Genomic DNA, 25,549 nt, shown 5'->3' with positions numbered 1-25,549 from the left:
CTCTAGGTCGTACGAACTCTTATGCAGTTTAAATCGTGCGCACGCACATCAGGGGCATATTATATTATTTTGGTTTGTATTGTTTTGATAGATGTACTTCAGGAACACCACGGATGCTTGGAGGGTTTTGAAATGTTTTTTTTGCTGTCGCCTGAGATGACGATCTCAGTTTTATTTTTATGGAAGATACACTGTACTTGTACTTCCGACAGTGAATTCTGGAAGAAAAATGCATCTTTACTTTACTTCGTGCTTCGTGTGATTGATTTCGCGAGTTGTCCCCTTAAATGTGTTATAAACTGGATCTTAATGTACAAAGTAAAAAAACTATCCCAAATATCCAATGCCACATTTATTATATATTATTTTAAAAACCACAGCAAAAGCAATTAATTTCAGATCAACCATGTTTTATGGAGGGTTATTAAAATAAAGTTCTGCTTGCCTTGTATGAAGAATAATGGGGTCCTAAATTGCAGCTGTTGAATGTTTATTGCAATAATATTGCCATTAATTGTATTGACTGTATTACACATGTTATTGTTAATATACCACCACAGAATAATATTTGCTTTATAAAAAACGTTGTTGCTTTGTGCCTCCTGCAGCATCACCTATAATAGTATTCTGATCTAAGAAATACAAACCAGTTGGTAAAAAAGTCAGCAAATCAGCCACAGGGCTTAAGTGTTTTCCTCCCCATATGTTTCCTTGTCCTCCTTCATTATAATCAGGCTGAGAACATGAGGTATGCGCCTTATTTTGTGTTCTCTGCCAGTAAATATACACAGAGTGATTTAGTCATGTTGGTTAACGTTGTGATGTTTGCAGCAGTAATACATATGTATATCCTGTGATTCATTTTGAAGTGCTTATGGATTGTATTTCCCTGTTACCTAATTATTCTATTCTCCACAATTCATATGCAAATATATATATATGTACAGATATCATTTTAAGATCAGGTAACATGTAATCTTAGACTGTCGTGAAAATCACTCGCTACCCTGCAGTATATATATTTAAATGGTCCTCCTTCTAGCTGCAACAATAAAGTGATGAACACTTACTTAATGTACAAATAATTACAAATTAAATTCTAATATATATTTTGAAATGGGCCGTTTTGCAGAATGATACTTTTGTATTTTAAATTCATGTTGTTACTAATGCTGTTGTACTTAAGTCATATTTTGAATGCAAGACTGTATTTTTACACTGTGGTATTATGATTTTTACTTGTCTAGACTAGTTTTGAGTACTCCACCACTGCTAATAACTGTACAGTAACAAAGAAGAGAATTACATTGTGATTTAAAATGACATCATGAGATAAGCATTTAATTCATAGTTAGAAATCAGATGAACAGCATTAGGTTGACAATAAATGTACAATATTTTCTAAAAAAGATGTTGCTCTTCTTCCCTCAACTTATTCTATTCTTGATATATATGTGAGTAGATACTTTGTACATGTGCACATTTTCAATGTAGACCATTGTAAGAGAGTGAACCTATGTTAGGAGTATCATACACATATCAAAGCTATACACATGAATACCCTAAAGTATTATGTATGACACATTCCAACTAATTGTTGTTTTCCTCCGAAAGAGAAAGCATCTAGGAAAAAGCACGAGCCCTTTCATGGCCATTGCAAAGACACTGTAATTATATAGAAGTGAATAAGAACAATACTGATTAAGTTTCACCAGTATAGCAGCAAACAGTTGGTAAACAAGAGTGACAATAAAAGTCACACAGTGATGTTAAAGCGACAGGGGGCAAACCTCCATCTGCTACTGTCTGACCTTCAGAGATGCATGAAGGTGTTCACCCGTGAATAATCACTGCAAAGATTCTCTGAGCCTTCTTTTTCACCCTGAAGACTGGCAGCCTCGTAATATATGAAAAAATAAACTGAATCATGAATGCACTTGTTAATAAGCAGCCTAATGAATTTGATGTTAATATCCTAACAGCTTCATTATATTATGTATTCCTCAAGGGATTGATTGAAATCACATCTTCTTCTATTATTGATATTTTCATAATAACCCCAGGACCTTATGAGTATACCAACTATGCAGTGTTTACCCTTTTACTGTCCTGTGGCCTGTCGGTGCATGGGAGGGAGTCCATTGTGACGTGTTTTACAGATGTATCGGGTTAATTATATACCTTTAATTGTTCATCCCATGAGATAAACCGCAAAGAAATGTTAAAGGCTGTAAAAAGAAAAAGAAAATGCTGGCTGAAACCATTACAGCCTTTGGTGAAACGCAGCTGACATTGCTTACAATGGACCACTGCCTTTCTGTTTTTATTGAAGGTGCATAGTAGTATACAAGGGCCTCAGTTTCATTATACCTGTAATAATAATGAGATAAGGAGAGGTACGATAATCTACCCTTAGGCCTATAACTGAGGACCGAGGACACATTACTGAGTGATTTGATTCGATCAAAAGACAAAAGGCGATTCCATTTGTTCATATTTGAATGTTTAGAAAAGGTGCACCCCTTACTAAAAAGACAATGGTACAAGCTTTAGAGCAGCAGCGGCAAAAACAAAACCTGGACAAGACAGCTAGACTCACACAGGAAACTGCACCACTGTGGCTTCAAAATAAAACAAAACATACAAAAATGTAACCTCTATAAAATAGATAGAACACTATTTCATGTATCATCACTATTACAAAGTTATAAAGACTACTACAAACGATAAAGAAGTTACTAATATTGAAACATAATTTTAAAAATGGTGTTTTATTAAAGCATTACACTGTATTATGGTAAATTATATGTTCACCTGAAAAAGCAGACTTGGTGTCCTTTTTTTGCTTTGATTGTATTAATTATTTTTACCACAACCAAGCGAGAGCTTCGGGTCAAACAAAAAAAGCCACCAATGAAATAATCTTAACTTTTAGACCTATAGAGAATGATACACTATGCTACTATACTGAGCATTACCAAGCAACTTAAAATCAATATGCATATGTCAATAGGTCCGAGCAATATAGCCATCACAGACAACCTCTTCTTTAAACTATAATTTATTCATAATTTATTTCTGTGACTATGCTGATTCCATTTGTTGTTGTTTTTCCCACCTACAATGTGTGTCACGCAAAGACATATTTACAGTAGTTCCGCTTTTACTTTGAAGGACAACTCTTGTCTCGTCCTGTATCCTGCGGCCTACGCGTGCGCACCTTGACGCTCCTCCCTGTTGCTGCTCGGAATGAGCGCACGGTGCTCGGCTGTCAGTGCGGCGTCAGCGCGCTGTAGTCCACGATGCCGCGGGTCCAGCGGTGTCGGCTGTAATGAAGCGGTGTGGTGGCGTGTCGCACCGGACGGACCCCCTGACGCTCCGCGCTCACTCTTCTTCGTGCCTGCAGGAGATGGTGGCTGGTGGCTAGTTCCAACTTCGGACTCCGCGGTTTTTGTTCCTCGGCGAAGCGCACTGACATCAGCTGGTGAGTGCCCGTCGCTGCGCACTTTCACCACAGTCACCTGTTCTGCTCCACAGGTAGGTCATCCAACTGGCGTCGGCTGCCGTGCGCCTACGTATCCATACACCTACAACAATAAAAGGCTGATGGAGCAGAAAGCTGCTTTTTTTTGTGCAGTTCAGATATGAATCAGGCTGGAGACATTAAATACTCTGAAACTGACAAAACAAAGTAAAAACAACGCGAGCTGAAACGACAACATCCTCGTGTGAGAGATTTATTATAGTCATGTGTTGATTCTGACTCAGTTGTGACAATGTAACTCCACACTAGAGCAAATGTTAAAGGACAATATAGGCTCAAGTCACCAGCAGCTGGTCACCTGTCACCTCCATGTAGACTTCCACGTCGGTATCAGCTGTTTAAATGAAAAGGGCTCCAAACAAAGAGCTGGATGGCAGCTGGATTATGTGCGTAAACCGTGACCTTCAGATGGGGATCCTGACATCTGTGAACCATGCGGTGGAAACATGGGAATAATTCACCAGTCTAAAAATAACATTTTCTAAATGTGAACGTTATAACATGGTTATATTTCCCTCAGACCCATGTGCTTTAGGGAGCTAAAGTTAGAAGGTTGGGTCAGTTTCTATGGAAGGCCACATCTAAGGTTAGTTGACAGTATATGTGACTGCATTCTTAAAGAAAGTTGACCACTTAGACCACTGAAAAACTCAAATCGGTAATGTGGAAATAAAAAATAAAAGAAATAAAGAAAACAAATTATATATATATATATATATATATATATATATATGTGTATATATATATATATGTTGTAATGTCACTATTGGAAAAACTCTTAAATAGGCTCTCATGGAAACTGTCCCTGAATACTATCTTTAGGCCGTGTGTGTGTGTGTGAGAGAGTGTGTCTGTGTGTCTGTCTGTGTTTCATACACTCTGTTATATTCATTGAATGTATTTTAACTCTAAATCTGTCCTTCTGGTCACATGACATCTTTTGCACCTGTCCATCCTGGAGAGGGATCCTCCTCTGTTCTCCCCTGAAGGTTTCTTCCCTTTTTTCCCCCTGAAGGGTTATTTGGGAGTTTTTCCTGGTCCGATGTGAGGTTTTGGGGCAGGGATGTCTATGTGTACAGATTGTAAATCACTCCGAGACAAATTTGTAATTTGTGAAATTGGGCTATACAAATAAACTGAATTGTCTGTGTGTGTGTGTGTGTTTGTGTGTGTCGTGTGCGTGTGAGCCTCATGTCCTTATTCTTAACAGAACTTCTACCACCATTCAGAGGAGTCTCAGCTCCTCGTGCGTCGAGGCCTGTGAACAAGCCTCGGTCATCATGCTGTGGTGAATGTGGACCAGTAAAACGACGGCCCGTCTCTTTTGTGGAGCGATTATAGTCCCGTCGTTCTTGATTGTGCTCTTTAGTGAGTCATCACCATGATGCACAATGTCAAGTATATAGGGAGATGAAGTCCGGGTCTGCAGGCATACTAGAAGAGCCTCCCTGCTTTAAATAATCACCTATTTTAATTTATAAGTTACCCCTTTGTTAATTACCTGCATGTCTAATTTATTTGGTCTTGGTTCAATGGCTGGCTTACATTTGTGTTTTCAGCCAGATTAGCTGTCACTGCTCCTTCTTACCTCGGAGCTATTCTTTGTTTATTCCAAAGAAAACAAACACGGGGATCACAAAGCACATCACTTCCTGTGAGGTTATTTTCCCCATGGAAATACCTACCAGCAATAATGTAAATAAAGTAAATACAAGCATCAATGAAGTGGTGGTTCAAATTCAATACCAACCTTTAATGTGATGCTTTTAAAGCTGCATTAAATGTTCTGTTTTTTTTGGTCACTCGGGGGCAGCGTATGAGCTGTCAACACAGCTGCGACATATTATCACCTCATACAGTTGTTATGGCCACATGCATGGACACATCCATGACGCACAGAGCAACACTAGCACTCAGTTGTGTGATTTGGTCTCCACTAGAGATTCATAGTTTCAACATGTCATGTCCTTGGACTCAAAGCGCACTATTCAAGGAATCTGGTGAAGTGATTCCTTTTTAAAGGTATAACTTCAGCTTCATACATATTTCAAGCAACACTTCAACAAGGGAAAATGTGCATAAAGCTATGGGCTCCCAACTTGACCGCTTTAGAGTATTATTTGATGGCATTCATACTTGGTAGGAAAACTAGGAGCATTTATGTTAGTCATCATTGGCCCTATGTATAACGAAGAAGTCTGTGTGCTTATCTTGAACAGCATCTCACTGGTTGAACCATGTTCACAGCTGATCACGACCACTCGTAATGCATTTACTTATTCTAGTGGTACCTTTTATTTTTTGTATGTACCTGCCATTTTGATTAATGTCTATTTTTATATAAATACATATATTTATATATATATTAATATATATATATATATATATTTATAGATATTATTTATATATATATTTATATATATTATTTATATATAAATATATATATATTATTTATATATTTTTTCTAAAAAAGAAATCTTCGCGCTGCAGCTGGAAAAGAACCTATGATGGAAGCAGTGCGATGAAACCAAAACAACAAGCTGAAAGAGGCTAAAAGCATCAAGGAGCTGAAAGGCACGTGGAGTTTGGTGTCACTGAGGGCGTCATCTTTCACATTACTCATGATACCTTCATCCATGTTGAACAGAAAATCAATTATTAGTACAGCTTTTATCTGACAGACAATATAATACAAACTTAAGATAGAGAGCAAACCAAAGAGCTACAATTCAGATCTTTCAAATGTGCCTGTGTCCCTGTATTGATGCTGCTCAGGGACGACACTCATTCCTCGTCATATTTAAACTCTCTTTAGTTAACATCTATTCATGGAAATGAAGGTACTTTGCTCACGCCGTCACCGCTGGGTGAATCTTCCGACTTCCTATCATCTGTTCGGCTCCTTCTCGGAAATCATGCTTCATGTCACAGTGTGTTAACACACACACGGGCGACGGCAGACAGGTGATGACATCACAGCGGACGCTCACCGCCCACACGTTCTGATTCTGGAGTCCCGGAGGGGAGCAGCCTTCATCATTAACCTCTTGAACCGCCTCAGTCAGCTCAACCTTTTTATCTTTTCTCGGGGAACAAAGGTGGCAACCGGAATCAGTAAACGGGTAACTGCCTTACCTGTGAAATCACTTAATCTCCAGCGGCTTCGCCCACGACTGAGCTGCTTATCTTCAGTTCCCGTCTTAAACTTTCCCTCATTAAAGAGCCGAGACGGACTCATGAACTGTGGTTGACCAGATTGTATTCATGCGTGATGCAGATATCCTTGGACAGAATGATGTTGTGTGTTGACGTTCATATACGGCTGGACTTCGTCTATTTTTCGCAGTCGCTCTTGGACTGCAATGCATTCACACTGAGCACAGAGCGAAATTTGAGCAGAGCTGTTCGTCCAGTCTTTGTTTGTTCACCACAAATAGCCAAACATACAACTAGTTCTGATGTATGCATAGGTTAGCTATGACGTGGTAGCTTTTTTTCTTTTTCTTGCGTGATATTTAGCCTTCTATTTGTCTACAGACCTCTGGATAAAAAAAAATGAAATGGAAGCAAAAGTCAGACCGAAGATCGGTAGACTGGTACATCGTACAATCAGTGGTAATCAACCCAACCAGAACGATGTAAGCACAATTCAAATTGGGGCCAGAGGCAGAAGATTAGCCACAACCATGGGGGACATGTCTGGATGAGATTTAGGCTGCTTTACAGTTTGTTGCAAGTCAAATGAACAGAAACGACCTCTCTTATACGTCTAATCTCCATTTCGGCAATTCGATACGTTGCTGCTGATTGTTTTGAGCAAATAACAACCCCATAAAACAACCGATGTAGAAAATCCACACTGTAATGTATCCAACGCGTTGCAACTTTATGACTGTATTTAGTTTCGCTGGAGTTCTTCTATGGCTGCTTGTGTTCAGACAATATTTAGAATATTTAGTTTGGTTTTAACGTTAAAAAAATACAAGGAAAACCATGTGTATACCGCCCAAAGAAAGTTATCAGAAACGGTGGCATTTTGGTATCATCCCCGAAAAAAGCTTCGGTATTGTGGCACGGGCAATTTCAAACGATACCCGGCCCTCCTCACTTCTGCGGCAGACTTGTCGTTCGAGATGGAAAGTGGAAGAGAACGATTTGCTGTCTGCCATAAAATTGCTGTTGAAGGAAAGAAAAAGTGTTTTACACCTTTTTTGAAACGTGTCTCTTTGCGTTGCAGCGAGATGAAAGACAGCCGACTGTAAGCCCGTCGCTTATAATTTCCCCGCCGGGCGGAAAATCGAATTCCCATTGATCGTGGGGCCTCGACCACTCGGATGATGGAAACAGTGATACGCCGGGCTAAATTCCAGTCATTCATTATTACTATGTATTGACCAGTGACCTATACGAGTTTAGTCTGAGCCGATGCTCCTGCACAGCCCATTGCCCTTTACTGTGACCACTGGCCGGCTGCCATTTGGCCAAGGCTACTTTTATCTTTCCGCCATTAAAAACACGTCAGTCAATTCTTTCCCCACCTGCGGGTCTGGAGGACACGTGCGACAGTGACTGTGCTTTGCAGAGATGATGGGGGGATGAAAATAAAAACAGAGGGGACGTGTTTCTTACGAAGCTGTGTTCGACTGCTCCGACCTCAACCTCTCCGTGCCCGTTTTCCCAGCAGCCCAGCCTGGCGAGAGGCAAGGGGGGGGGGGTTAACTCGTGTAGATTTCCCCCCAGCATGCCTCCGCCCGGCTCTATGTGGTTCGTCAATGTCACCTCTCCTGCTGCCAGTCTCTCCATATAAGATGGGAAAGGAACAGTAGGTGAGATGGGATGGCTCCTCTGTGGAGACAAAAGGGTTAACTGTGAGTGCAGAGGCATCCATTCATTCCACAGATCAGTGACCTTTTCAGCGTAATCGGACCACACAACAGAATCAGCTGCTTTGTTTGCATCCTCGTAATTACCGCGTGGAATTCCGTCTGCCCTAGAAAGAGGCACGGCATCTCCCAAAAAAAAGTTTTTCTTTTTCAGACATCGACCATCTGAAGAGCTCCTGCTGGAAGAGGGCGAGAGGTGCAAATGCTGTCTCCAATTGAGCTTCAATGGGCACCATTGAAGGTGGTTGTCACTGGAGCTGCCTTTCACAGCTGCACCTGGACGCTTTGCACATGTGCAGCTTCAAATAGCTGCAAGAGGGAAATATTAACATTTCCATCAGCCAGAAACCAAATTAATCACATCATATTGACTGTGGATTCTGAGAGGAGCATTGATGGCGTCAACACCGGGGATAATATACGGCAGCAGAACTTAAAAACTGCACTTATCAATATTTTTATATTAACAATGACTCAAATTACTATGTATATAAGATACTTATCACCCAGTTTTAGCTTCTCTTGTCCCGCAGGTAGCTTTTTAGTCTCTTTTAGCACATTTTTGTGGTTTTGTATGTTTTAGACTAAAAGAAAAATACTCAATATCTTGAGTTTTGTACTGGTTGGTTGGGAATTCTAATACCTCCATCTCGGGTGTTGATTAATCAAGAAAAAGAATCTGCAGATGAATCTAAAACGAAAGTCATTGAAAGTTACATGGCCCTGGTTTGATGAATTTAGACACCGACAGAAGAAGCAGGTGGGGCTCTTTGGGAACGCCGTAAGAGTTTCCGGGAGAAGCTGAAGGAAGTGTTTGGTTCAATTGATGTTAGTCCTTCTCTGTTATGTACGGACCTGTATACAAGTTGGGAGATGGCAGGATGGAAAGATGAGGGAACATCCCAGGGTTTCTACTGCTAGAGACAAAATCCTCTTCTGTTGTAGCTCCTCTTTTTATCCCTATCCGTATAGTGCGCTTCAATCACGAACGCAACTCACAAGAGCTTGACACGTGGTGATGCAGGGCGGCAGTGTCTGTGCTGCCTTTTATAGCATTATAGTGTGTGTGTGTGTGTGTGAGAGAGAGTGTCTGAGCCGATGCCTCACTTGCAAGGGTTGTTGTCAGAGAGTGTTAGAGGCCGATGGGTTGCAGCCAGCGTGCAGGAGAAGTACGTGCGTCCGCAGCCGCAACCCGGCCGCACGATGCCAGGATGGTCTAGTTCGGAGAGCGGCCCCGGGGTGGAGAGCGGCCTCGGTCACACTCTTCCAAACAACAGGCTTTGTGTTGAAATATTGATGTGACGGCAGCACACACTGTCCTCCCGGTGTCACACATATTAGACTTGTGTAGACTTCTTATCCGGGTCTTACTGCAGCTACCGGGGTGCAGCAGATGTATGGGTCCTGAGAGATGAGACTATAATTATGGATAGATGGATGTCAAAACTTTGGTAAAAGGTTATTTTAGAATCTCGGCCTGCAACTTCTCAGATATGAATATTTTGAATTTTTTTAATAGTAACTGTGTTTTTTAACTGTTTCATCTCACTAACTAACTAACTAATAAACTAGAACGGGCACTCGGTAGAGCGCATACCTTTGCATATCACAAGATTGGGCATTGAATTATGAACATTTTGGCATTAGTTGCATGCCAATTGGATAAAAATTGACCGCGCTATGGTAAAAAGAAGATTTGGACCTTTTCATGACCTTGACCTTTGAGCCGATCGATCCCAAAATCTAATCAAATGGTCCCCGGATAATAACCAATCATCCCACCAAATTTCATGCGATTCGGTTTAATACTTTTTTAGTTATGCGAGTAACACGCATACAAATAAATAAATAAATACACAGTGATCAAAACATAACCTTCCGCATTTTCATTGCGAAGGTAATCATCCATAGCTAAATTAAAGTTGACGAAATGATTGATAGTCTGCATTACTCTGGTATTAAAATAGTGCTCCGATGATTGAGTATTGCACTCCCACAAAGTTGGGGATCTCTTAAGAGAATGATTAAAAAACTAATGTTCAAATTTGACGCAGCAAAAGCAGAAGTCCTGACCTACAGTTCCTGGTGTGGGTCGAGTGCCAGTAATGCCGGATCCTTCACTTCCCATAATGCAGCTGAATCCAGTGTTGGACCCTGCCTGCTTGTGGAACAGCCATGCCGACATCATTGGGGTTGTTTTGTGAGATTTACCCTGTTCTGTACCGACGCACTACGGGTGAAGATTGACGTCGGAGTCCACCATCTGTTGCTGCCTTATAAAACGGAGAGTATAGATGCATCAAAGCCACCACCAGGCTAAAAATAGGACATTCGCAATGTGATTTTCTGATGTTTGTTTTTTCCAGTGGCGCAAGTCAGACTCGGGATCGGTTAATGATCGGAGAAAATCGTGCTTTGTCCAAAACAGCCTGTTCTCGCTCGACGTGTTCTTCAGACGGACCCGAGGTCTCTGCCGGCGCCGCCTGTCAGACATTCTTTTCAGCTCCGTCAAGTGTGCTAATTACTGTAAATAGCTGGGTGCTCTGTTGTTGTGATTGACCCTTCTGAAACCCACTCAATCTGTCTCATATTTGGCAACGTGGAGGGAGCACTTTGTTGGCCTCATTTTGTATGATGGATTGTTGTTATTGCACATTAAAACACAGTTAATTACATAGAGGGCGGATTGCTTTTCGGTGCTATTTGAAGGACTGCAGGGGGGAGGTCCTGTGTGGACCAGTAAACAGCGTAGCTGGATGGTATCAATGACTGCTTGTTACTCCCTTTTAGTGTTGTGGGTTGTTTCCGAAATCGAAAATCGGACCTTGTAATTGAAAAAAAGAAGAAGATTAAAGCTGAGTGATGATAATTGGGAAATGACATCACAACGCAACCGACTTTTTACGTTACAGCATTACCTACAGGAGGAAATTAATTTATTAGAGTAGCAATAATGAAGTTGGTTATTTAAGATATTTAAGATCTACAAGAACTGACCGTTCACTAAGCATGTCAACCTTTCCGATTATCGGAAAGTAACCTTCAAAATTACTGCTTGAAATTCATTGTAATTTTTGAAGCAATAGATCTCGATGTCACACAGAAGTAACCAAAAGCAGGCGTCTCATTTCTTGCCCTTTTTTAAATTTGGTTTGAAATCACAACTGTTGCTCGCAGAGTTTATAAACTCCATGAATTCGTAATGTTTCAAGCTCATTTAAAGCAAGAAACCGGTGAAACCCTTTGCTCGTTTGCTTTGGCAACACAGGGTCACGACTTTGAAGTTATCCTGACGGAAACTTCCAGAGGAACAAACACATTCCTCACAATGTTGCTCTTGTTATATTTGCCTTTTTTAAGGTGACAACACCAAACTGGAAACTCTTGCTTTGGCATGCGGAGAGAAAAAACAAAGCTTGAAAGACCTTGTCGTGCCGGTTGCTAAGCTCGGTTAAGAAAATCGCTGGTTGTGTTCCACAAATGATCAATTTACAATTTACAATAAATGCACAGACCTGTAGCACAAGGCTTTGGCGGTTTCTCTTTCAAAAGATCCCCCCCCCACCCCTCCCCCCTCCCCCGGCTGATACATCTTTGTCTCTGATTCCTGGCTTCGGAAATATGAAAGCAGGCAGAGAGAAAAAAGGAGGCTTGATCCCGCTGTTTCATGAGATCAGAGTCTCTCTCTCTCCCCCCCCCCCCCCCCCCCCCCCACAGCTGCTCGGTAAATTAACTTCTTCTTTTTTTTTTTATCAACCACTGATATCAGCGCTACGCTTCACCTTCCAGCCTTTGTCCACATGTATGACTCTGTGAACCTGATCATGTGAACGTGATGAGCCTCCAGCCTTCACATGTTTTCTCATTTGCTGGATTTTGCATATAACTTGATTGTTTTGCACTGCATACATTTATATTTTTGCAACATAAATGCTGCATTTTGTATCGTTTTTTAAAATCTATTTATGTTTCATAAGTATGCGTTCCTACATACGGTTCTTATTGTGCTGCTGCATTACCCCAGTGTCCCCAAACTCTGTTCACATCATATCTGGGGTTGTCGTAGCAAAAAGATGAATTGAAGAAACTAAACAATGCAGTACAAAGATAGTCTGCTTCTTTCTTCGCTCCCCTCCTCCATTTTATAGCTGGCTTTATAATGGTGCAGTTACCATGGCAGCGAGAGCATGTTAAGCTTTAGGATAACAGTACACACAAAAAAAGGAGAAGAAAAAGTGGGGAGAAGGACAGGGAATAATCACAGGGTATGAGGGACTAAAAATAGCAAGGGACTTAATCCCAGGCATTATTTATTCATCTAAAATGTCTCGTGTCTGCGCCGGCTGTGTAAACATCATTTCTTCTGCAATTCCTCGTGGTGCAGGCACGTCGGATTCTGACCTCAACCCCCACTAACTGACTAACCGTCATGACCACAGGGAGAGGGGAGATACAGTGGCAACACAACAATAACAACAACAACAACAACACACTCCGGATGAGCATGTCATGGCTGGATTTTTCTGCGGGGAGGTTGTCCGGAAGAGGGAAACCAGTTCTGGATTATTGCACGGAATTATTTTTAGATGACGCTTTGCAACACGGCTGCAAAATAAAGAGGGAGATATGAGCGCTGAAAAACAACAACATCCACAGTGGCAATTTGCAATTGAACGCCTCCCGAAATGAACGCCCAATCACGTTTCGTGTTACGTAATCGCCGCTTCATTTGTTAGATGCAGAGATTTGTCATGCAGAGTTGCGAGTGAAGCTGCAGTGTGTGCAGCGACTGTCACACGGCGAGCGTTACACTGATGAGAAGCAGGATAGAGGTCAGCCTCGGGCGGCAGGCAGGGCCCGGCTGCGAGGCTGCGAGGACTGATATATATCATTGTCTTTGAAAGCTTTGAGTGGTCTGAAGGCCGGTACCAGAGCTGACATTTTTGCTTGAGATCGATTACTTGACAATTTTTGTTTTGGTCTGAGTCGACTTCGATCTCTTTCGTTGATTAGTTGTGTTTTATGCTCTCTTTTTTTCACGCTGAATAACTTAATCCCAAGAAAACCTATGAGAACACTCCTGGTAAACACACAATTTAAAGTGTGAAGAGTGAAGAAACTCAGTCTGTATCTAATCGCTTAGTCAACAAAATAAAAAAAAGATGTCTTTAGTTGAAGACGGCCCTGGAAGCTTCCAATAGCTTATATGTTGTGCTCGGATTTGTAATGTATCAACAGTTTATGTCAAAGCTATTTAACTAAAAAAGCCTCTGAAACACTCAGATCTTACGATTCAAACCTACACATCTGTAGTTTCTTAATGTGATCCTAATATTCTGGAATACATTTCCTGGAAAGAACTACAATAATTTAAGAAATTTACAGATGGACAATCTTCATGTGGCACACTTAATACATTCTTAATGTAGCCTGGAGAATCTGGTAGTCAGTATAGAGCTCGACTGATAAAGAGCCCAGGCTGCTGTATTGGACATTATTAACTGATTGCAGAGAGTGGGAGCAACATGCACACGTATGTTGGCAGATAAGTGACAATAAATACCAGTTCAGAAATATCAATGTTCAAGATCATTTAGAAAAAGTGTCACCATAGAGCGCTGCAGGGATGACACGAAATGTATGGGTCAATCCTGAAAGTTAGCGATGCAATGGTTCTTTTTGGGGGGTATTTATATATTTTTTTCAGCTTGTGTTAACCACAGACTATTTTTTCAGGAATTTAACCAACTCATTTCTGCGTTGTCGGACTCACTCCTGCACCACTCTGCATATATTGTCCATTAGAGAGCACTTGCATGTCAATTCCTACTCAATGTCCCACTTATCTTCGTGATCACCCATTTTTTTATGAATTGTTTGTTTATGTTACATTACTGTACGTTCCGCTCTTGAATAAAGAATCACATTATACACAAGACAATTGATAAATTAATTAGATAATAAGAAAAGGTGCGAAGTAAGGTATTTTTTTCCATGGACTGTTTTCATGTTGGTCTTGATGTTCACACCTACAGTATATGCACACCTCACACACAGAGGTGTAAAACCCCCACAGGATTTATGGTTGGATTCAATATGTTTCACTCATGTCACGATGGAACGCATTTTCAATCAAGAAATGAGGAACGCCTGAGATTGTGCATGTCACCTTCATCGTTAAGTCGTTGCAGTGTTCTCTGCTTTATAAAAATGTAATGTTTGAGAATCCGACGATGGAGCTTTCCTGACCCATTTAGATAGTGGTTTTCCCAGCGCCGGGTCCGGGTTTATTGCTAAACATCTCCGTTCCAAGTGTCTGCAATCACTCAAGGAGATGAGAATGCAGAGGACATGTCACATTTATTCTGACATAACCACCGACTGTAATGGACATGACATTTTCAAACAACTTCGCCCATGCATTTATTTTGCACAGAAGGTGGATCCTTAAAAGCTTCTTTTACGCAAATAAACTCTCCACTTATGACCAGAAATGACCAATTTACTGAATTCTAATTTTGATATTGTATCTGATTGTTGGTGATATATTTGTTATGCCTATCTCCATAAAACTGACCAGTATTTAAAAAATACTGGTAATCTTTATTATTTGCAATTTAGCAAAACTGACTGCTGCATCTAATAACAACAATGATAAAGCTGCTCTAATCAATAGTTGTATGTTAATAATAGATACAATTACTGTGTATGTGTGTTGTTAAAGAGGTGGCTTTTAAGAAATGGAATATGTTGTCAGCTCATTGGTTTGTTTTACTTCTAAAAATACGTTACATTTTTTGTTGACTACATTTTCAAAAGATAAAAAATAAATTCAGAGTAATTAATAATTTAACGAATAGTTATTACAAAATCTAGGATTTTTTTGTTTTTTTGGGGTTAGGTTTCTAATCTCATTCATAACTCTGCAAAGTTGAGACCTGAATTCAGGAAAAGTTACTGGACAAATACTTGTGTTTAGACAACAATTAGCATTTGAGAATTATTTTTGTTTAAAAGTATTGGCGCTGAAACGTTTCTATTGTGTTGGTGTCAGAGTTGCAACATTCTGACTTCTGAATACCCCGGGCAAAATGTTATTTGACTTTCTACACATTGCATTCTCTTTACACTTTTAGAAACAATGGAGTTGTTGATGTAAGGCCATTGCTGCCGCTCCGCATTCTTTGTTTTAGTGTCAAAAGTTTAGTGGAATGACGACAAAAATACTTCTTGACACGACACCCATGTATGCTGAATTGAAGTGTGGATCCTGACTCTTTTTGAAAGGTTCCAGAAGTGCCATTTAGTCGACACTCAGGGAATAATGACGTATCTTACTTAAATTGACATGTTCTACACACAAAGAAGAGGCATGTTATCCAGCTCTCTGCGTCTCTTTCGGTTTCTAGCGCTGTCCGTGGTGCTGAAAGCTGGCGTTCTCTATCTGAGAACATGTATGTTGAGAGGAGCTTTCTTCCTCCTGCTCCTCGGACCTGTATTTCCATTCAAACAGGCAGCTGCTCCTTCTCAAAGAGCCACCGAGGCCTCTTCTGAGCGGAGCACCGTTAGCTTGGATCGGAGATCATACCAAGTGCTTCACAACTACCCTTAAACATTGAATGTTATGAGCGGTCCGAGTTCACAGAGACACACAGAAGAAGGCTTTTTTTTTCTTCAGAAGACCATTTTAGCTGCATGATTGTTTGAGATTTGAGAAGACAATTTTAGCTGCGTGATTATTTACACCCAGCGTCCCTTGCAATATAGAGAGTGTTTCAAGTACATTAGTTGCTAAATTATAGACGTCACTGTGTTTAGAAATAGCCCAGATAGCAATTTGCAGCATTAATGAGTTCTTATTTAATTGAAGTGCTGTCACGTGTTGGCAGTTTTAAAGAAGCGACAGCTCTTTTTTGTCTTTTTTCTACTCGGCATGTTTGCACCTGCTCCTTGAACGACCCCTGACCTCTGACGGCTCTCCAGTCAAAAGGCTTTCTTGGCTCCACCTCGTTGCGTCACACACCTGCAACTTGTCCCTGTGTGTGACTGAGGCGGCGCGCACATTTTAGCATCTTGGTCAATTTTCTTGACAAGCTAATCCAATCTAAACTGCTGTTGGATTATCAGCTAAAATAAACCTGTGCAGATGATGGGTCACTGCCTGTCCAATGTTTAATCTGGAGGCTTAAAGAAAGTTACCAAACAGTTGTTCGTATAAGGGCTGGGGGAGGCTATGATTGCCACTGACGGTTCTGCTACTGGAAGCAAATGCTTTATACTTTTGTTCATTGGTTCATATTAACCCATAACAATACAAAACCTCTAAACTACATTTGAATCATCATTGATGGACTGAGGAATGATCTAATTCAAGTGTATAGACTAAATCCCCTGAGACTGCTGAGGTAAATGCTGCCACATCAGCTGTCATGTCAGCCGGGGTTGATTGTGGCCAGTGTCAGGTCAGGCCATTAGAGACCTGACATTACAGTCTGGTTTTATTTATCTAGATTAGCAGATGAATCCTAGTCTGACAGTCAGTTTTTCATCTTGAGAAGCCATGTCGGACTTAAACCACAAGGAGAGACGAGCGGCGTCCCTCCTGCTGCTCGGCCCTGATTAGACTCCTGTTGTCCGACTTTCAGTCTCTGCTGTGCTGCAGGACAAAGAGCAGCTTTAACACGTGGGGCCAGAGAAGGAAAACTGGACTGAAAACAGAACGCCTCCGTTAAGATCCAACTGAAAGGCCAAGTTTAGTTAGTACTGCAGCTACAAAATGGTTCACTGGTAAACACTTCAATTATAGTGGCCATGCTGGTCATTGAGGACACTGAGGCCATGTCCTTGGTAGTTCTATGTTCATTTTGGGGATTTAAGTAACACGGTGGTGCTGAATGGATTCAGGTTATTTTCCGGGTGTTTTTTTTTTTTTACACAAAATCACCATTCGCAAGTGGAAGAAAATAAATATTCCATTTATCATTCGTTTCTCAATGTTGACATACAATGGAGTACAATTACATTGCATTTTTGCCAGATGGAAAAATATATAGAAACTATAACAAATAAATGCTGAACAAAAGATTCCAATGCGTTGGGAAGACACATGCCCTCAGTATTTAAATCCTGGCTGTGGCCCTAATTTGACAATATGGGTGTTCGATAGGTTACAATGAAATGTGCCAAAGCATTTCAAATGAATTTGTTATTATGGCAAGAATTATGAATGTCTTACTTTGGGGGGAGGACGGACAAACAGATTTAAAACTATAAACATTATTTCTGATATTAAATAAAGACTATCAATCATTTAAAGTAATTGCAGGTAGATTAATTGTATTATTATATGTGGAGGTTCACATATAATAATCAAGCAAAGTCACGTAAAGACGACAATTTCATTGTGTTTAAATTGCCTTCCCCATTCCTGACTCTAGGTACAGAGCCGAGGAGGATTATGGGAACGTTTTAGAGGAAATGTGTTCAAATACACATGGAATTATTTTAAAATATAGGTCACAATTTACTGACTGTGGCTTTTATGAGCTCCATGGCGATGCTACAACTCGGCTCGAGGCTAACAGATGGACAACCTGTGGCCCTTTTTCTGGAGATCTAGATTGTGCATGTGTGTGTGTGTGTGAGTTTATAGCTGCAAGTGCGCATTAACATGCATGTCATTCCTTTGTTGAAGGAGAGGGATGGGACATGTGATTTTGCTCCCCAGAATGGTACGGATATTTAAAGGGAGGCGACACGACTCAAAGAAGCAGACTGGGAAGAGAAAGTGAGATAGTGAGAGAATGGATTTGAGGCATGTGTTTACCTGCCAGTGGTGCTTTTTCTGTAGCGTTGCCATAGCAACAGGGGTTTGCTGCGTGTGTGTGTGTGTGTGTGTTACAAGGGATGTAATTCTGCCTGTCACCAGTGTAGCCATGAGCTGACTCCCCAGCTGCTGGTTGCCATGAGACCAGACGGACACATCCTCCGCTTTCGTGATAAATCTTTTCTCTTGAAGCTTGATGTTTAGAATTAGCCAAGATAGCAACATCTATGAGCTCTTCTAATTAATTCAAGAAATGTTACATGTTCACAGCTTACAAAAAGAAACTGTCCTCATCTACTCATAGAATCTTTGCATCCGCTCGATAAACAGCCCTTGACCTGAGATGGCGCTGAAATCCAAAGGCTTTTATAACTCGCCCTTGTTACGTAACACACGGGCAGCTTCTACCTGTGTGAGCCGAATGTGCCACTGTGTGAAACCTCCTTCGACATTACAGGGATGGTGAAAAGGGTGGTGAAAAGGGCCCAACAACGCCTGTATTTCCTTAGGCGACTGAGGAAATTCAACATGGCCCCCCGCATCCTCAGAACATTCTACACCAGTACCATCGAGAGTGTTCTGACAGGTTGCATCACCGTCTGGTACGGGAACTGCACCGCCCTGGAGCGTAGGGCACTACAGAGGGTGGTGCGGTCGGCACAGTACATCGTTGGAGGTGAGCTTCCCTCCATCCTGGACATATACACCAAGCGGTGCGTGGCCAGGGCCAAACGGATGATGAAAGACAATAACCACCCGGCCACAAACTGTTCACCCTTCTACCGTCAGGCAGGTGATACCGCAGTATCAAGTGCCGACAAACAGACTGAGGGACAGCTTCTTCAGTCAGGCCATCAGGCTGCTGAACAAGGACTGAGACCCTCATTAACACTATACACCAGAACATATTCTGTGAATATCTATGGCCATGGTGTATATTTTATTACATTGTTTATATATATATATATTGTATATATATATTGTATGTATATACATATATATATATATATAGTCTCAAAAAAGTGTATATTTTATTACATTGTTTTATATATATATATTGCCATGATGTATATTCTATTACATTGTTTTATATATATATTGTTAATACTTTCTTCTTTTTTTGTGTGTGGATATTGTATAGTTTATTCTCATTCTTATTCTTTTTTTAGTCTGCTACTGCTGTCGGGTGTTTTGCACATAAGAATTTCACGAACCGATTATACTTGTATAAAAGGGGATGTGACAATAAAAACTTGAAACTTGAAACTTGAAACTTGATGTGCCTAGGATGGCAAAGGCATGACCCGCCCTGCTCTGCCTCTGATTGGCTTTCCCTGATATTCTTGAACCAATCTCCCTCCTCCAACCAACAGAGGCAATAAGTACTGACCAATCAGAGGCAGAGAAGGGTTAACACACTTTAATTGACATTGAAATATAGTCTGTTTACATTGCATGTTAGCACAGAAAGATATACTGGATTTTTTGTGAAATTAATGAAATAACACGAGAATAATGTACACGCTTTTAATCTGGGAACAATCCAGGGGTTTATTTGAGTCCTACCTGTTGCCCAAATGTTAAGCTAACCAAATAGTACCTTCTGTTTTCACGGCGAGGCACGAAATGTCACAGTGTACTCTGTCCCTCTCTTCATCGTTGAAGGGTCCTGAGATGACGGAAGTCGAGCCAGTGTTGGACTTTGCCTCCTCGGGGCGCTCGGGGAGGAGGAATGCCCTACCAGACATCCTGGGCTCACCGGCAGGCGTAAACCCCGGCGACCTGCCTCTTAAGCTGGCTGAAATGTCCCTCACAGGTAAAAAGCACACAATGTTCTCTTCTTCGTTATAATAGTGAGCACGGAGGCTAATTCAAACTGTAATCAGCTTTAAAAAAAATTGAATTTGTAGTTCAAGTCCTGGTATCATGCTAATGTCTGAGTCATTTAGTCTGGGAAAAGTTGCCTGACATGAACGTGGGTCGAACAGACCACGTCTGGTGTTTGACATGTATGATTCTTTAAGAAAAAAGAAGAGATGATGGGGAAACACCGGGAAATACTGTGGTCCACTTGGCTGCCAGATACGGCAAAGATTTACGACCGAGGACTTAACTTTGGAGAATTGGCTCCTGTAAGACGCATTCGGGCCGTCTTTTGGCTCGAATTGTCACTTGAGAATTGGCTCTAACTGTATTCTTCCATGCCAGAGTTATCCTAAGTCATTTATCACCACTGGCATGAGTGTATCCACTAGGCGTGCCACATTTAAAGCACTGTTGGGTTCAGTACTTTTGACTGCATGGATAGCAAAAACATGTCCATGCTGCTAAATCCCTATATAATAATAAAAATGTGTCTCGCATGCTCCAAAAATAAATTGAGAACAAGTCTGGCATCACTCACTCTTTCTTTCTATCCTTACATTCTCTGTGCGCTCTCTCACGTTCCGACGTCGTGTGTGTTTGTAAGTAGCTACGAACTAGCGCAGCTAAGCATTGTGTCCCCATGACGCGGGATGCGGGAGCTCATTACCCCCCTTCAGCTTCAATTAGTCCCAGATGTGTAAGAAACGCATGATTTAGGGCCCTTTAGCGATGAGCTTGCAGATTGCAACCAGCTGATCACCCCTCCGCTCTGCCCTCCCTTTACAAGCACGCCAAAATAACTACGCTGGGCCTCCAGCTAACGCAAAAAACATGAACAGCTCCCTCTGGAGCCAGCGTTCGTTTTGTCCCTTCCGGGCTACTGTAGAAGAACCTGCTCCCTATGTAAATATAAACGGGTTATTCTAAGGTGTCAAAACAATAACTATTGTTATTTTCAGGTCATTGTACACTGATGAAAACAGTGTTGGAGCTATTTATTTTGAGGTTTGTATTTAGTTTTATTGTAAAGTAATCTTGATTATTCATTGCTTATTACCTTCGCATTGAAAATGCGGAAGGTTATGTTTTGATCGCCGTGTATTTATTTATTTATTTGTATGCGTGTTACTCGCATAACACAAAAAGTATTAAACCGAATCGCATGAATTTTGGTGGGATGATTGGTTTTTATCCGGGGACCATTTGATTAGATTCTAAGATCGATCGGGTCAAAGGTCAAGGTCAAGGTCATGACCAGGTCAAAATATTCTTGAATCGCATGGAATTTGGTGAATTTTGATATATTAGAAGAGCTTTTTTCTAATGCTAGTTTTAGTTTAGTTTAGTTTGTGATTGTTGTTTAAATTCTATTTGAGTTTATTGGACAAATGGCCACTACACATAGTAATGATTATTATATTCCATTTCTGCCGATAAGTCCTCCACACTGCTCCTTTAAAGCAATTGTTGCAACGCTACTTTTGGTGGTTTTGAAACCGGCTTTGCGATCAACAAAAGCTTTAGACTCCACACGTCTTTCTTTTTGTCCCTTGAGAGTCACTGCGACCGATTTATTTTCGTGTCTTTTTGTGTGTGTGTGTGTTTGTGCGCAGATGGTCCGGGAGGTGCCCAGTCACCCGCGGCGGAGGGGCCTCCAGCGCCGCCGGAGAGCTCGGAGGGGAAAGAGGGATCGTAAAGGGGGCTCGCTGGATTTACTCCCCGGAGACCTGCAACGATAACCTGAGAGCGACGAAGCTAGAGGGCGACCTGTGGGAGAAAGAGAGCGATTATCTGTGGAGCGTCGGTCTGTTTGGGAAGCAGCTGAACCACGGAGGGAGAGCGGCGACGCCACTCCCCTGAGACTGGAGCCTCGCACTCGGCAGCACGATCTGAAAAGAGTCAGACGTCCCTTAGTTATGAACCCGCGAGAGAGAGAGAGTGTGTGTGTGTGTGTGTGTGTTATACACTCAACGCGGACACTACGCTGAGAATCAAACGGACCATGACAGATTGTACACTGTACACTATTTTTTAATGATTTATTTGACACTAAAGACAAACAGGAACCCATTAGTCAAACTGTAATGTGGTCCATTTCCTGCTGGTTTCTGTTGTGTAGTGATGTGTGTGTTATTAAACATGGATAACATTAGGAGGGTACTTTGATCACAGCTCCAAGTGGTTTAAAGCTTTTGAATCCAGCTGGATGCAAAATCAAATGTCACATAGGTTAAACAGTAGATTTAAGAAAATTGTAAAATCTTTGTGTCGTCTCCGGCTTTTACACTAAATGTCTACTGTATGTTTTCAACCGGGAGGCTCTTGTACAGTGTGTCCACATTGTAAATGTAGAGTTTTTAAACCCCTCATTGCAGACTGTTTTGATCCTGGTAAAACTGAACAGGGATTTGATCCATTTTAAAAAAAAGATGTCCATGTGGTGAGAGGTGATGAGGTGGAAGAAGCGTCCATATCTTGAGACATTCCTTCAGAGAATAGTGTCCCACTGCCGGCGATGAACACGCTGCTTCATTATAACACAGAGAGAAGAGAGATTTCCTTTGTTTTTTTTGCTCAAAGCTGCTTTTAAAAGTCTCTTCGCTTTCCAAAACCTCTGAAAATGTGCCTAGTGGCCAGCTCACAACCCCCAAAACGTGTGTGGTGTTCTTTCTCTGTGATGTACTGTTACCCACTATTTCTGGGCTGCTGATATTTCCTCAGTTTTAAATAGGAGGTACCATTAACACATATTTACTGCTTGAACTGTTAATGAAAGACGAAACTCTTTTCTAATGACTTTGCATCTGCAGAACCAAACAACACTTTGTCAGGAAAAGCATTTTTTTTCGTTGTTTTTTTTGTGGGGGGGGGGGCGTAAACATCGGCAGGGCTTCTTGGGCCTTTCTCGCACGTGCTTCTTATTGCAACGGCAGCATATGCCTGCCGACCGGGCACGGGAGCAAGCATCACGCAACACTACCGCCTCAATGTGAGCACCGGGGGAAAAAAATGGCTTCACGCTCGCCTTCTGCGGAGAAAAGTCTGTTCACACTCATCAACACAAACAGAGCTGTGAAGAGGATGCGAGACTGATCGCGAAGAAGCAGCTATCCACTCACTGCTACTGTGTATGTATATATATATATATATATATATATATATAGTGTATTGTAGTATAACCCATATGTGTGTGTGTGTCATACATGCTGCTTGTATGATTATCAGACTGTATTCATACTGTCGCCATATAGGAAATGCTGTTCTGTAATTGTCTCTATTTGAAGATGTTTTACCGGTGGCTGTGTCTCTTTACGTGGATGTGTTTCACAAATGCAACAAGGACAGTCTGATGCTGTACTTTGTGTGCTCAAGGTCTACACACGCTGTATGATCAACACTTTATGTGGTGGGGGGAGGGGTTCGGTGACTCAGAGGTGTATTTTGTAGTGTCCTGATCTCTAAGTGGTTCATATATTTTATTCAGCTGGATTTGAATCCCATGTGTCGATTCTATCTGGTGGTGAAACTTGCCATATTAAAACCACAAGCTTTACATATACAACTGTGTGCTGGTTAGTTTCATTTCTACGCGAGGCCCTCAGTCCCGGTGCTTGGTTTTTACATATGAGCATACATACGATACGTTGAATGCAACTAGGATAATATGGAAAATGATTATAATATGATTTCTTTTTTTTGTTTTTTTGCCACAGTAGCGTCAGGCCTCTGTGTGGAGGTCAGTCTGTCAGAACGCCACTTTGGTCCACACTGAATTCGCTCAACAGCTACTGGATGGGACAGGGATGTCGTATATATGTGGACAGATTGTAAAGCCCACTGAGGAGGCAAATTCGTAATTTGGGATATTGGGCTGTATCAATAAAACTGAATTGAATTGAATTGAATGTATTGCCATGGAAAAAGTCCACTGACACAGATGATCCGACGACGTCCACCGCAGTCTAAAATGTTTCCCGTGCTTCGGTTCACAACATACCTGATGTCACGAAAACACATCTGGATGTGTGAAGTTAGAAATGTGATTACGACACCTCTGCAGTCCGCTTCTTATCTCTGCTTGAGGCCAGCAGCTCATAGTTACATTGGCCGCTAATAGCATAACACAGTCCAAACTGTTGGCGTCCCAGTTGCATTGTGGGTATAGTGCGGTAATGCTGGTGCCAAGTTTTGAAAAGGAAGAATGAGTGAAATAGAAAGAGATATTTCTGGTTCTGCTGCATTCATTTTGATTTTGTTTTAAAGAATAAAACTGTTCATCGTGAGTTCGATAATGTTACAGGAGTGCAGTGCGGAATTATCGGTGGAACACATTAAGAATATTTAAAATCGCTCTTTAAATAGTGATGAATGATGGCTGCATGTCCAATTATGATTTTGATGATATGTTATTGTTTTTCTTTTGAAGTTATCACAATGTAGCTTATGTGGCTATCGGTAATAGCTAAAGTAAATAACAACACCAAGTATACACATTTCTACGTATTCCTCTTACATTGCTCTATTCCATGATTACAGTCACTATTTATGATAAATGCTACTTGATGTGATCTTTTTTAATGTGTTGAGTAAGAGTGTATCAGGAGAACCTGAAGGGAGCACAAGGCCAGACACAATAGCCATGTTGTCGCACTCCCGTTACATAATGCAGTAGTTCTTCTGGGTGTGCAGCAGATGGAGACATTCACCAAATTATCATTCACACCACGTCATGTCATGTCATGCTTCCACACCCATGAGGGAATTTCTTTGTTATGTCTGGTATAAAGAAAATGGCTTAAATTCAATTTTTTAAAACAATATTTGAATGAATACAGTAAGTTACATAAATACGGTGCATCAAATCATGATTTGGACGTTCTGGGTTCACATTCACGCACAAATATTTCGGCGTAAACCCAGTAAGGAGTTGGACTTGGACACACCCTGTGCTGTCTCGATGATCGTGCAGCAGATGGGAGCGACTTGACGAAGGCTGACGCAGTCCGAACTAGTTCTGGGTTGAATTCGCTCCACTGTCACTCCTAACCTGTGGAGGTTGATGATGAAGAGTGAGCGTGTGCGTCTGTGTGTGTACACAATGTGTTTTGAACCTTTGTGATCATGCAGACTGGTTGTCTGGCTGCGTCCCAGCTTCCCCGTTGACAGGAGATGAAACCATGCTCACTTACACCCAAAGGCTCTTTGTCTGTGTGCAGCCACAGTAAAGCACTTGGGCGTGAGGCATGGGTGTTAGCTGATGCTGTGGTTTGTGAATCGATGTAACAGAAACATCATGTATAAATAAGCATCGCAATGGCTCTACTGCATGTGGTAATAGTGGCCATTTATTTACGAAAAAACTGAAATGTGTAATCCAATTTCAGACTTATTGGTTTTGCTCAAATATCCCCGTCTGTCTTCACCTCCATT

General features: G+C 41.3%; 1 protein-coding gene across 2 annotated transcripts; it reads left to right on the top strand.

Moving 5' to 3' along the window:
* The first annotated feature begins 3,276 nt into the window (after positions 1–3,276).
* Positions 3,277–23,681, top strand: pkib (protein kinase (cAMP-dependent, catalytic) inhibitor beta). 2 transcript variants are annotated; one of them, XM_056418155.1, is made up of 3 exons: positions 3,277–3,484; positions 19,919–20,069; positions 21,733–23,681. In XM_056418155.1, exons 2-3 carry the CDS (start codon positions 19,928–19,930, stop codon positions 21,813–21,815), a joined length of 225 nt encoding a protein of 74 aa, XP_056274130.1. In that variant the 5' UTR covers positions 3,277–3,484; positions 19,919–19,927; the 3' UTR covers positions 21,816–23,681. The 2 variants fall into 2 exon arrangements, with proteins under 2 accessions (XP_056274130.1, XP_056274139.1); XM_056418164.1 differs by having other exon boundaries at positions 3,277–3,537.
* The last annotated feature ends 1,868 nt before the right edge of the window (positions 23,682–25,549 follow it).

This window comes from Pseudoliparis swirei, chromosome 1, assembly GCF_029220125.1.
Source record: "Pseudoliparis swirei isolate HS2019 ecotype Mariana Trench chromosome 1, NWPU_hadal_v1, whole genome shotgun sequence".
Lineage (NCBI taxonomy): Eukaryota > Metazoa > Chordata > Actinopteri > Perciformes > Liparidae > Pseudoliparis > Pseudoliparis swirei.
The sequence above is the reverse complement of the archived record's forward strand: the minus strand, read 5'-3'. Positions and strand labels throughout refer to the sequence as shown.

Coding starts and splice junctions, on each gene's coding strand:
- pkib (XM_056418155.1), top strand. CDS start 19,928: ATGACGGAAGTCGAGCCAGTGTTGGACTTTGCCTCCTCGGGGCGCTCG. Junction 20,070..21,732: donor GGCTGAAATGTCCCTCACAG/GTAAAAAGCACA, acceptor GTTTGTGCGCAG/ATGGTCCGGGAGGTGCCCAG.